Consider the following 12,966-nt stretch of genomic DNA (forward strand, 5'->3'; position numbering starts at 1 on the left):
GGAAATGAGATTATCAAACAGAGGTCAGATAACTTGACAGCAAAGGAAAAGGGGGCGGGAAGGAAGAAAAGAGAAACAGAATCTATATGTAAGGAATTAAATTGTTTATCCATGTGCTGCAGAGATTGCTTTTAAGTCTGTAAGAATTCTGTTTTGGTGATAGAAGAGCTCCTCCTTCCTTCTTCCAGATGGGGGTTATTTAGACAGGAAGTGCAAACTCCCTCTGGTGGGAAGAGCCTAACACAGCTTCTATCTTGTTTTTGCTGACAGGCCTGGGCTTTCCTATACCCCCCCAGCCCCCCCAAATAATTTGTTGCATTCCATATCCAAGATGGCTACAAGGCTAACAAACACCTCTAGCCGAGGAAGCCCAACATTGTCATGAACTCATCCTTGGCAAGAGGTGGCTGCTTGCCTTTCAACTCTCATTGAACTAAGATATGGGAAGCTCTAGGCAGCAGCACTTCCTGTCTCTTGGCCAGAGGACACAAATGCAGCAGCCATACTGAGTCCTAGCATGGGGGACTTCCCTCAGGGTGGTTGTGACTGGGATCTAGTCTAAGGACAGAGAGGCAGCTGAGTCCAGGAGTTAAGGGAGCACATGACTTCTAGACACCACCCTCTCCTTCTCCAATAGTGCTGAATGCAGCCTCCTCTAGAAATTTTTGGAGCTGTGCCTCGGAGGAGGAAAATGGCTGAAGTTAACAACCTGGTGGGCAGCCCCTGTAAAAGCAGCCACAGCCCTCAGTGTGGCATCAGTGATACAATCCAGAGATGGGCCTGCTATATGTACCAAGTAGGCACCTCAATGTGAGATCTTTTTTTGATGGGGGACTATTCTCAACCCCGCTGTGATACCTTTTTAATACTAATGGAACTAGATGGCTGATGCTTAATATCAAAGAGCTTGCAGAGCGACTTTCAAGCTGATTGCTAGGAGAAAAGTGACTGGAACTGGACAAGGGATCTGTTTTGGGGGGACTGATCACTAGGGGGTAAGGGTGAAAACATTTCTGTCTGAATGGGGAGGATGGACAATGAGCTTGAGTCAAAGAGTCCAAAGAGCCAGCACTGCTACCACACATCCCATGAGAGGATGTTCTCCTTTGCTGAGAACATAATGTTGGTACAGTACTTGCTGTGCATATTCATTTTTCTCAGAGCTTGGAGGGTGCCTTGGTTCTTCTAGAGTTGTTTGTTTCATATGAAATTATTTTTGCCTGTGATTTCTTTGAAGCTGAAGAGAAGCCCAGTTCCTTTTCTTGCGTTAGTCAGCCATAGTCAGTGTCCTGGGAATGATCCTTTTTCCTGCCTTCCTGTATCCTCTTTCTTGCTGGGGCTGCAGGTTGAACAGTTGTTGCAAGCTTTGCCTCCTCATGGTTCACATTTTAGAATCTGCAGCTCTCCAAATTAGCTGGGGTATCTCCTGCTGGAATTCATCTAGGTTTCCTGTTTTGCATACCCTCCCCCAAAATATCCAAAGATAGCTACTGTGTGGAATAAATCCATCCAAAGATGTCCACTGTGTAGAATGAATATTCATGATACCTTATTCTTTTTCTTGTATAGATTATGTGGGGAGGGCACCTGCTTTCAAAATGGCTACAGAGGATTCACCCTTTCTTGATAAGCAAAGCATCTTCTGCATTTTTCGCATCTGAATTACAACAGCATTGCCTTATTAGACAACAGCTGCTGCTCTGCATTTTCCGGCAGACAGACACCTTTACTGAGATTCCTCCTTCTGAACACTCAAAATATTGATAGCCTTTTGGGAAGAAGGAGCCTTTCTATTGACACAAAGCTTTCTCTCCGTGTGTAAGCATTTATGACTTCAGCCATTTTCTGATCTGTAGTTCCTATTTGGAGCTGTTGCTTATTAAAAATAAACAAACCCCAACTCTTTCCAAGGCCTAAGTGTCTGTGATAAGGAGCAGGACAACTTAATCCCTGCTGTGTAACACACAGAGCTGGCTTAATTGCTGTCGAAAGGTGCAAGCAGTCGAAAGCTTGACCTTGGGAGCTTTTCTGCAGTACTGTTAGTGTCTCAACTTCAGAATTTGGAAGCACAATACCGTCTGGAACAGATCCCCAGTATGGGCTGCCAGAAAGTGCTGCCAATAGAGACCCCCTCATGTTGCCAGAAATGTGATACCCCAACAGGGAGGAATACCTTGTTGTTTATGGTATAAGACAAGACTATAGAAAGACCAAGTTGGAATTTCGCCATACATATGAATTATAAATCTTGATGGGGTCAGGGAAGAAAGAAATGTGATATCTCAAGCGGGAAGTTAAATTACTTTGGTTTTAAAAAATAGCCGTGAGTGAAGTAGCTAAGAGGCTGAACGGTGAACCAGGAAATCCTGAGTTCAAATCTAGTATTTGCCGTGAACTATGGGTCAGCCCCTTAGATGGTATGGGGCGTCAACAGCGGAGAGCTTAGCTGTTGAATGAAGGACAGCATTTAAATACTTGAAGGTTAAATATCATTGAAAATATTTATTAGAAGCTTCTAGCTGGAGGAGACTCTTGAGAGTCCCATGGACTGCAAGAAGATCAAACCTATCCATTCTGAAGGAAATCAGCCCTGAGTGCTCACTTGAAGGACAGATCCTGAAGCTGAGACTCCAGTACTTTGGCCACCTCATGAGAAGAGAAGACTCCCTGGAAAAGTCCCTGATGTTGGGGAGGATGGAGGGCACAAGGAGAAGGGGACGACAGAGGATGAGATGATTGGTTCTTGAAGCTACTAACATGAGTCTGACCAAACTGCGGGAGGCAGTGGAAGACAGGAGTGCCTGGCGTGCTCTGGTCCATGGGGACACGAAGACGCAGACACAGTTAAATGACTAAACAACAGCCCTAAGCAGATTTTCTGGGGAGAGGGGGTGGCTTATAGACAGGAGAGACCTCTGAGGCATGCAGGATTTTATTCCTTAAGTTTCTCCTTCAAGTTATCCTAGTATTGGTAACTGCACACCTACACGCCAGATGTGTGTGTTTGTGGGATTTTCATAGGGCCAGCATTCTGCATGGTACTTTAGAGGAAAAAGGCACAGGTCTAGACCCCTTCTCCAAGAAACTTAAAATCAACATTTAGACAGTGATAAGGGTGGTGAGGTGAAGAAAAGTGGGGGTATGTGGGCTAACATGTTGATGAATGTCAGCCAAAGCAATTCTGCATACAGATACTTCATTATCATTGGGAATTATGACTTCGGGGTCAAAGCTTCATAGGAAAGAGATTTGGAGGAGGAGACCAAAGTGGGACCTCTGAGAATCATAGAATCATAGAATCATAGAATCATAGAGTTGGAAGAGACCACAAGGGCCATCGAGTCCAACCCCCTGCCAAGCAGGAAACACCATCAGAGCACTCCTGACATATGGTTGTCAAGCCTCTGCTTAAAGACCTCCAAAGTAGGAGACTCCACCACACTCCTTGGCAGCAAATTCCACTGTCGAACAGCTCTTACTGTCAGGAAGTTCTTCCTAATGTTTAGGTGGAATCTTCTTTCTTGTAGTTTGGATCCATTGCTCCGTGTCCGCTTCTCCGGAGCAGCAGAAAACAACCTTTCTCCCTCCTCTATGTGACATCCTTTTATATATTTGAACATGGCTATCATATCACCCCTTAACCTCCTCTTCTCCAGGCTAAACATGCCCAGCTCCCTTAGCCGTTCCTCATAAGGCATCGTTTCCAGGCCTTTGACCATTTTGGTTGCCCTCCTCTGGACACGTTCCAGTTTGTCAGTGTCCTTCTTGAATTGTGGTGCCCAGAACTGGACACAGTACTCCAGGTGTGGTCTGACCAGAGCAGAATACAGTGGCACTATTACTTCCCTTGATCTAGATGCTATACTCCTATTGATGCAGCCCAGAATTGCATTGGCTTTTTTAGCTGCCGCGTCACACTGTTGGCTCATGTCAAGTTTGTGGTCAACCAAGACTCCTAGATCCTTTTCACATGTACTGCTCTCAAGCCAGGTGTCCCCCATCTTGTATTTGTGCCTCTCATTTTTTTTGCCCAAGTGCAATACTTTACATTTCTCCCTGTTAAAATTCATCTTGTTTATTTTTGCCCAGTTTTCTAATCTGTCAAGGTCGTTTTGAAGTGTGATCCTGTCCTCTGGGGTGTTAGCCACCCCTCCCAGTTTGGTGTCATCTGCAAATTTGATCAGGATGCCCTTGAGTCCATCATCCAAGTCGTTGATAAAGATGTTGAATAAGACCGGGCCCAAGACAGAACCCTGTGGCACCCCACTAGTCACTCTTTTCCAGGATGAAGAGGAACCATTGATGAGCACCCTTTGGGTTCGGTCAGCCAGCCAGTTACAAATCCACTGAGTGGTAGCATAGTCAAGACTGCATTTTACCAGCTTCTTTACAAGAATATCATGGGGCACCTTGTCAAATGCCTTGCTGAAATCAAGGTAGGCTACATCCACTGCGTTCCCTTCATCTACCAGGCTTGTAATTCTGTCAAAAAACGAGATCAGGTTAGTCTGACATGACTTATTTTTCAGAAATCCATGCTGACTATTGGTGATCACAGCATTCCTTTCTAGGTGCTCACAGACTGTTTGCTTAATGATCTGCTCCAGAATCTTCCCTGGTATTGATGTCAGACTGACTGGGCGGTAATTATTTGGGTCCTCTCTTTTCCCCTTTTTGAAAATAGGGACAACATTTGCCCTCCTCCAGTCTGCCGGGACTTCGCCTGTTCTCCAGGAATTCTCAAAGATGACTGCCAGTGGTTCTGAGATCACATCTGCCAGTTCTTTTAATACTCTTGGATGCAGTTCATCTGGCCCTGGAGACTTGAATACATCTAAACTAGCCAAATATTCTTGTACTATCTCCTTAGTTATTCTGGGCTGTGTTTCCTTTGCTGAATCATTTGCTCCAAATTCTTCAGGTCGGGCATTGTTTTCTTTATCGGAGAAGACTGAGGCAAAGAAGGCATTGAGTAGTTCAGCCCTTTCTGTGTCCCCTGTTTGCATTTCACCATCTTCTCCTCTGAGTGACCCCATTGTTTCTTTGTTCTTCCTTTTGCTACGAACATACCCATAAAAGCCTTTTTTGTTGCTTTTAACCTCTCTAGCAAGCCTGAGTTCATTCTGTGCTTTAGCTTTTCTGACTTTGTGTCTACACGTGCTGGCTATTTGTTTGAATTCCTCTTTGGTGGTTTCCCCCCTTTTCCATTTTTTGTACACATCCTTTTTTAATCTTAATTCAGTTAAAAGTTCTTTAGATAGCCACCCTGGCTTCTTTAGGCACCTTCCATGTTTCCGTCTCATTGGTATTGCCTGACGTTGTGCTTTTAGTATCTGGGATACAGTTCTGGGATACAGTTGAAAGCCTAGGGGAATAATCCATACAATTTCCATTCCCCCAGAGTTACAGACAGCAGGTTAAAAAAAGTTCAGTGCTAACGTTTGCCGAATATGGAGGTGCTGTTGTGAGACTCGGAACTTTATGTCTCCATCCTACCTATGTTTAAATTGGGAGGCTCAGTTATGAATCTCTGGATTTGGAAGTGTACTATTTTGGGGTATTGAGGGTGGGCTTTCTGCTTAGGAAATGGCCTCAAATGCCCTTATTAAAGTGCTCCTGTCAAACTTTTTCATTGCTATCGTGCTGTGGCTAAAAGGTGCTCCTATTGAAACTGATTTGAAATATTCACCATTCATTTGTTGTTTTTGCCTTTTTAATGCTCTCAAAGCATTTTGAGGTGTGTGCAGCAACTCCCCCGGAGTTGAATGTTAGACCTTCCATTTCACTCAAGTATAGAAAAATGAAGATATTCCCCTCACTGCACCATTCTGTTCTTATCGCTGTCATGCCTCATGTTGTGATTTGAAACACGTCCTTGGCCTTCTGGCCTCGTGGGATTTAATTTTTCTTAATTAACCTCAAGGACATGCCATGCACCACCTCTGGAGTTTATCCATGTTCCTGTCCTTTGGCGTTTGTGTGAATTGATTTTCCGTTATCCTGACTAAGGCTGCAATTCGAAGCTCACTTACCTGGAAGTAAGCCCCAGTGGATTCAATAAGATTTACTCCTGAGTAGACATGGTTAGGATTGCACAGTTAGAAAAACCACAGTCAGGAAATGAACAGATTTATAAAGACAGCGGCTAGGATACTTCATGCACAAGGCGGCACCTTGTTGGTTGGAATGAAAAAGCAGCATTTATGCTGATAGTGTTATATTGTTCTGTGAACCGCCCTGAGACCTCCGGGTTTAGGCGGTATATAAAAATTCAATTAAAACTACTACTACTACCACCACTTCAGGGACGCGGGTGGCGCTGTGGGTAAAACCTCAGTGCCTAGGACTTGCCGATCGTATGGTCGGTGGTTCGAATCCCCGCGGCGAGGTGAGCTCCCATCGTTCGGTCCCAGCTCCTGCCCACCTAGCAGTTTGAAAGCACCCCTAAAAAGTGCAAGTAGATAAATAGGTATCGCTTTATAGTGGGAAGGTAACGGCGTTTCCGTGCGCTGCGCTGGTGCTGGCTCGCCAGAGCAGCTTCATCACACTGGCCACGTGACCCGGAAGTGTCTCCGGACAGCGCTGGCTCCCGGCCTCTTAATCGAGATGAGCACGCAACCCCAGAGTTGGTCACGACTGGCCCGTATGGGCAGGGGTACCTTTACCTTTTACCTTACTACCACCACCACCACTACTACTGCTACTACTACTAATAATGTAGAAACACACACACATAATCTCCATAACCTTCATAGTCTGTTCTTCCAGCTGGTCTTGGGAGCTGGAAAGCTTGCCAAGGTACCTGGGCCATTTGAACTCAATGCCTTTTGATTTGCTTCCTGAGTCAAATCCAGCAAGCGCTCTGCGTAGCAGCAACTGTGGCAAGCCCTTCCTTTGGTGACAAGTGGCCAGTCATAGGATACAGATATGAGTGTCGATGGTGTTGAGCTTGTCCTAGACAGACAGAGTCTCTAACAAACCATGTGGCGACTGCTGCTCAGACTCTTGAGTTTGTATTCATGGTGGCTGATTTATGACTGTCCTGCTCTTTGCCTCCAGCCCTTCCTTCTCATTAATACATATATTACCAATGCATCACTTCTCCCTCCTGCTTTGCTTTTTCCTTTTTAGTCTTGTCCCTCAAGGTGCTTGGGTTGTGGGTCTTCAATTAGTAGGAATTGTCTCATGCCTGCATATGTTTGAGTGCAGGATCTCTTGGTTCGGCTGAAAACTTTTCTCTGCCATGAAAGTAGCTGGAAAATGAGTGTGTCAGTACAAGGCCCATTCAGATCTTACCCACAACACAATCCCACAGTCTTTGTAAAAAGACCCCTAGCTCTTGTGGAATCTCAAGGTGGTGGTGGTGGGGACATTGCTTTTGCTTTCTGGTTTCAAAAAATGCTCCAGAAACTATCTACTCCATCTTCTCACAGGTTCCCCACAATTTTCCTCCAGGAACCATAGAACCATAGAATTGTGGAGCTGGAATGGGCCATCTAGTCCAACCCCTTGCTATGCAGGAATATTCAGCTGTCCCATATGGGGATTGAACCTACAACCTTGGTGTTACCATCACCAGCTCTAACCAGCTGAACTGCCGCTAATAGAGTCAACTGGGGAAAACTCTCTGCCTCATTTCCTATCCAAGCCAGTCATTTTTGCTGTTTGAAAAAAAATGTCACATGGTGGCACAACATGTTTCTGTAAAACTCCTTCCACTAAGCCTGCTTATGACTATTTATTCTGAGTGACTTGCAAGGGCTGTTACTAGTGCTAGTTGTGCTTCCCCTTGTGTAAGGGGAGCAGTTTAAACACTCGTTAATGTTTCTGAATTCTGGGCTAATTGCATGACAATATTATAATAAAGACTTGATGGTCTTAAGCTTGGAATTTCTAAAATGATATCAAAACTATTGTAAGTGATTAGGAGCTTGGATTGCTTCCCGTGTTCCTCTCTGGGAGTTTTAATTGCCATGATCAAGCAGTTGTATTTGACTTAATTGTCATCCTCAGCTACTGGAGAGTCTCCCTAGTGTAAAAGCTGCATGTTTGTCGCAACAAATACATGTCAGCAACTGTAACAAAATGACACTTTCTCTGTGTTTAATGAATATGGAAGTATTTTTGGAGGGCCTCTTCCCTAGATTTAAAGATGCATTTCTCATTTGGTGGTAGACTAGTAAACAGTACAGTAAAACTCAGGAGGCTTTTTGCATCTGTCAGTGTGCCCACTAGTGAAGAGGCTCAATGGGTTCATTAGTAAGCAGTTACCTAGAATTCTTGTGAAAATGAGGTTTTTAATTTGGTCACCACCCTCTTGTCCATTGAGGCAACAGGACCTGGGAGGTTATAATCTGTTTGGTAATATGTGTTTTAAATATGCCCTCAGAAGACCAGTAAATAAATTTCAGTTTATAGAGTTGGAATGGACCCCAAGAGTCATCTAGTTCAAGTCTGAGGGAATCTGTTCCACTATTGGACAGCTCTTACTCTCAGAAAGTTCTTCCTGATGTTTAGTTGGAATCTCCTTGTGACGTTACCATATATGAGAGAGTGCTAGAGGGGAAATAGTTAAATAGGCTGCACAGACAGAACCCAGGGGGGTGGAGTCAGTGGGTCTATAAAGGACTTCTGGGAGGAGTTGAAATTAGTTCGTTGGGAGTTGTGGGTGGGTAGTTGGTTGTTTTTGAGTGGGTTGGCTGGTTGGGAAAGGCAGTTGGTAATAGAGAGACAGTTAGGGCAGTTGGTCCTTGAGTGTGGGGTGTTAGCAGAGATAGAGAGAGGAACATAAGAATAAGAAAGTAAAGAGGAGCACTGTTTGGAATGCCGTAATAGTTTTGTTTTAAGTCAGAAATAAAATACACTCTTCTTTATGAATTGAAAAGCTGACTGAGACTGAAGTGATTTTACCAGGGAGGACCTGTTGGTGGCAGCGGATTAGTGGTGTACGAGTCAATAGTCCGTGAGACGACTGGGGGGCTCCGTACGAACGTCACACTCCTTTATTGTCATCTGAATCCATTGGTTTGTATCCTAGCCTCTGGAGCAGGAGAAAGCAATCTTGCTCCAGTTTCCATGTGATCGCCCTTTAGATATTGAAGATCTCCTCTGTCTCCTCTTTCCCAGGCTAAGCATACCCAACTCCTTCAACTGTTCCTCATAAGGCTTAGTTTCCATAAAAGCATAAAAGTATCAGGGAGAAATCAAAAGCACATTATACATAAATGAATCTTGGAGAAGGGACAATATGAAAATTTATTTATTTTATACAATTTATATACTTCATTATTCTAGAAAAAACCTCAAAGTGGTAAAGTAGCCGTTATATACAAAGATTGCTATATGCAAGATTAACTTAACTGCCAATGAATCCTACATTGGCTCACCTAAACTCCACTGATTCTCTAGTTAAAGTTTACTGCATAATTCCAGCTGTCCTAGCTAGTTGGTCTTTAAGTTTGGGGTAACATAACTCCCAGTCCTGAGAAATAAGCAGTTATGCTATTAAATGCATATTACTAGAAATCAGAGTATAGGATCACTGGAACTAAAAGGCCATCTAGCTCAAAAATCCACCTGCTAAACCTTCTTCCTCCACCTTCCAAAATAACCATATGCAACTGAGGCAGCAGTGCAGTGCAGACAGAAAGCAGATGCACCAAAGACTCCTATTAAGTAAGCAGAAAATGATTTTGCCATGATGAGCAATATTCAGAATTTTGTACACTCTGTATGTATACTCCTCTTCCTGGTTTATTAATTTTAAAAGTAAGTTTCAAGTCCTTACAGCCGAGGTAGAGAACAGTAAGTCTGAGGAATCGTAGACAGTGTTTGTTAAAATCTCATAAGCTGTATGAGGGATCTGAACGGGACTTCCAGCTGCTTGAGTGCTGTCGGGTTTCAGTGCTTTGCATAGTTTCTTACCTTCCTCTGTTGCTAGTGGCAGCAGAGTGGATTGTGGAAAATAAGGAAATCTGACTTCATCAGTAATTTGACAGAAAAAAGAGGAACATAACATGCAGTCTGATCCTTTGGATTCAGTCCAGCTGTCAAAATGTTACCCTCATGAAACTGTACCCACTCTGCAAACACCAACACCTCTGTACTTTATGCCAGAGTTACCCAAATCCAGCTCCAAGATAGAACCAAATTCTGATACCTGTATATGCACATGTTTTCTTGGAGGTCATTCAGTTATGCTCCCACCAGCTGAATGCTATGCAGAGTGCTTCCTGAACTCCTGGCAGCACATTGCCAAACTTCCATGAGATTGAATGCAGGGAGAGTGTTCTAGGACTTTCCCCCTATTCTGTTGGACTCACAGCTGTCCATGGAGGCCCAGGTCAATTCTGTATCCAGGGCAGCTGTCTACCAACTCCACCTGGTACGCAGGCTGAGACCCTACCTGCCCGCGGACTGTCTGGCCAGAGTGGTGCATGCTCTACTTATCTCCCGCTTGGACTACTGCAATGCGCTCTACGTGGGGCTACCTTTGAAGGTGACTCGGAAACTACAGCTAATCCAGAATGCGGCAGCTAGACTGGTGACTGGGGGCGGCCGCCGAGACCACATAACACCGGTCTTGAAAGACCTACATTGGCTCCCAGTACGTTTCCGAGCACAATTCAAAGTGTTGGTGCTGACCTTGAAAGCCCTAAACGGCTTCGGCCCAGTATACCTGAAGGAGCGTCTCCACCCCCATCGTTCTGTCCGGACACTGAGGTCCAGCGCCGAGGGCCTTCTGGCGGTTCCCTCATTGCGAGAAGCAAAGCTACAGGGAACCAGGCAGAGGGCCTTTTCGGTGGTGGCGCCCACCCTGTGGAATGCCCTCCCATCGGATGTCAAGGTGATGGACAACTACCTGACATTCAGAAGACATCTTAAGGCGGCCCTATTCAGGGAAGCTTTTAATGTATGATATTTTAGTGTTTTTTGGTTTCTGTGGAAGCCGCCCAGAGTGGCTGGGGAAGCCCAGCCAGATGGGCGGGGTACAAATAATAAATTATTATTATTATTATTCCTCATAATAAGGCGTTGGATGCAAATGTTAGTGGCTAAGCAAATTCAGATACTTTTAAATAAAAGTGTGTGGAGCTGAAATTATGGGTTTGATTGTCTTCATTGGGAGTTAATAACAGACTTTTAGAAAGGCAATGTGGTGGAGAGGAGTGCTGGCAAAATTAAACCAACTAATTTTGGTGCCTGGAGATCCTGTTTAAAACAATAATAAATAATAAATTAGCTGTGGAGTTCTGCAAATGAATTATGTTACAGGCTCAACATTTTAAGCTCTTCAGAGTCCAGCCAAATAAAGGTGTAATAGAGAGTTAATGGTTGCCTACTCTTGTCATTAAATAGCTATCTACCTTTTAGTGGCAAGAAAGAATAGCCTCCAGGTTGGGAGGCAGGGAACACTTCTGAAGGCTGGAAGTCACAGGTTGCCTTCCTTTTTGAGTGTCAAATGTACCACAGATGACTAGCAGAGGTCTTTATATAGCTGCCAACATCAGTAAACACAGATAAAATCCACAAGCATTCAGTGTCTCGTGCATTATGTACTTTGTTGGTCTTTCTTTGAGGAATTCTAAGACTGTTTCTGGGTGAATGAGTTCTTTCCTTTTCTCTTGTTCTAGTGCGGAGCTTTCCAAGCTGTGTGTTGTGACACGTTAGTGTGTCGGCTTCAGTGTGCAGGTGTGTTGTGTGGCGCATCTCCCAGGGCTGGAAAGGGGTTAGTTTAATCTCTGGTTTGCTAGTAAAACTGAATCACTGTGTTGCGAAATGATGCATGTCTAAAAAGTCTGTTACAAACATGAAAAGTTCGGAAAGCTCTTTTCTACTGCTTGGCAGGGGGTTGGACTCGATGGCCCTTGTGGTCTCTTCCAACTCTATGATTCTATGATTCTATGATTCTACTGCCTTAGAGGGGAGGAGCAGAGGAAGGGAAGATAGCTGAGGTTCATCACCAAGGACAGCTCCCTATGGAGCTCTCATCAGAGTTATGTTGGTAGCAATTAAACAGGTGAGCTCGCACCAAAATGTTGCAGTGTGGGGGCACTCCTTTTTAAGAATCCAGTCAGACAGCTATGCCAGGATAGTTCGTTCCATTCCTCACCATACAGACCAGGCTGCTGGCCTGATTAATTATATGCTGGCTTTGCTTATTTGCTTTCCTGCCCACCCCTTATCTGCCTTGCCATGCCAAGCGGTGGCTCCGCTTGGTTCCAATCTGCTGGCTGCCTTTCAAGCGTCTCCTTGACTGTGCCTTCACTCTGCCAGCTCTGAAACTGAATCATCTGTTTCCCCCAGTTTCATGAATGTACAATTTTTGCATGAAATCTTGAACAAGCAGGGATTCCTTAAGAGTCTCTCCCACCCCTCTGTGTTTGTGTGTGTGGTTTTAAGCAGAAAAATGCTACTTAGGAATGTGCAGATGTGTTGGAGAACATGCACTCATTAGTAACTATCCAGGAGTTCTGTACAATAGTGAGGGTGCATTTATTATTATTATTATTATTATTATTATTATTATTATTATTATTATTATTATTTCGCTGCCACTTTGACACTGGCATACATTTGAGCTGGGGATCCTGAGGGCAGACTGAGAGAATCCAGTGGATCTGGTGCAAACACTGGCTCTTGTGTTCTCAGACGTAAAGTGTTTGCTGCTGCCCTGCTTCCTGTTGTGCCCCAGCAGCTGCAGCCGAAAGTGCTAGCACAGCCTAACACAGTTAGATGCTGAAATCTTGGCCATTAATTGCCTGCCAGGGTGCCTAAGGTTGCGCAGTGTTCCTCTGATAGCACTTGTCTGCTTGCTTTCTGGTGTTACCAAGGGAACCAGCCAGAATCATCCCCGGTCAAATTTGTGCAGCTCTGTTCACTGCAAATGAACAAGATCCTGTGCTAAGCTGAGGGAGTGGAAGAATTGGGGAGTGAGCAGGTTGTGGAGAGCATGTGAAAGGTTAA

At 44.5% G+C, this 12,966-nt stretch overlaps 1 protein-coding gene across 2 annotated transcripts in view; it reads left to right on the forward strand.

The window, feature by feature from the left end:
* Positions 1 to 12,966, forward strand: part of EXOC4 (exocyst complex component 4) — a 380,738-nt gene that overhangs the window by 126,901 nt on the left and 240,871 nt on the right. The window contains exon 10 of one of the 2 annotated variants that reach the window (XM_082238791.1): positions 1,570 to 1,843. The exons of the other annotated variant lie outside the window; for it this stretch is intronic. Within the exon in view, the coding sequence (XP_082094917.1) occupies positions 1,570 to 1,661 (92 nt within the window). The 3' untranslated portion in view covers positions 1,662 to 1,843. Of the gene's footprint in view, positions 1 to 1,569; positions 1,844 to 12,966 lie in introns of those variants that run through there. 2 annotated transcript variants of the gene reach the window in all.

This window comes from Podarcis vaucheri (assembly GCF_965113315.1).
Source record: "Podarcis vaucheri genome assembly, chromosome: 10".
Lineage (NCBI taxonomy): Eukaryota > Metazoa > Chordata > Lepidosauria > Squamata > Lacertidae > Podarcis > Podarcis vaucheri.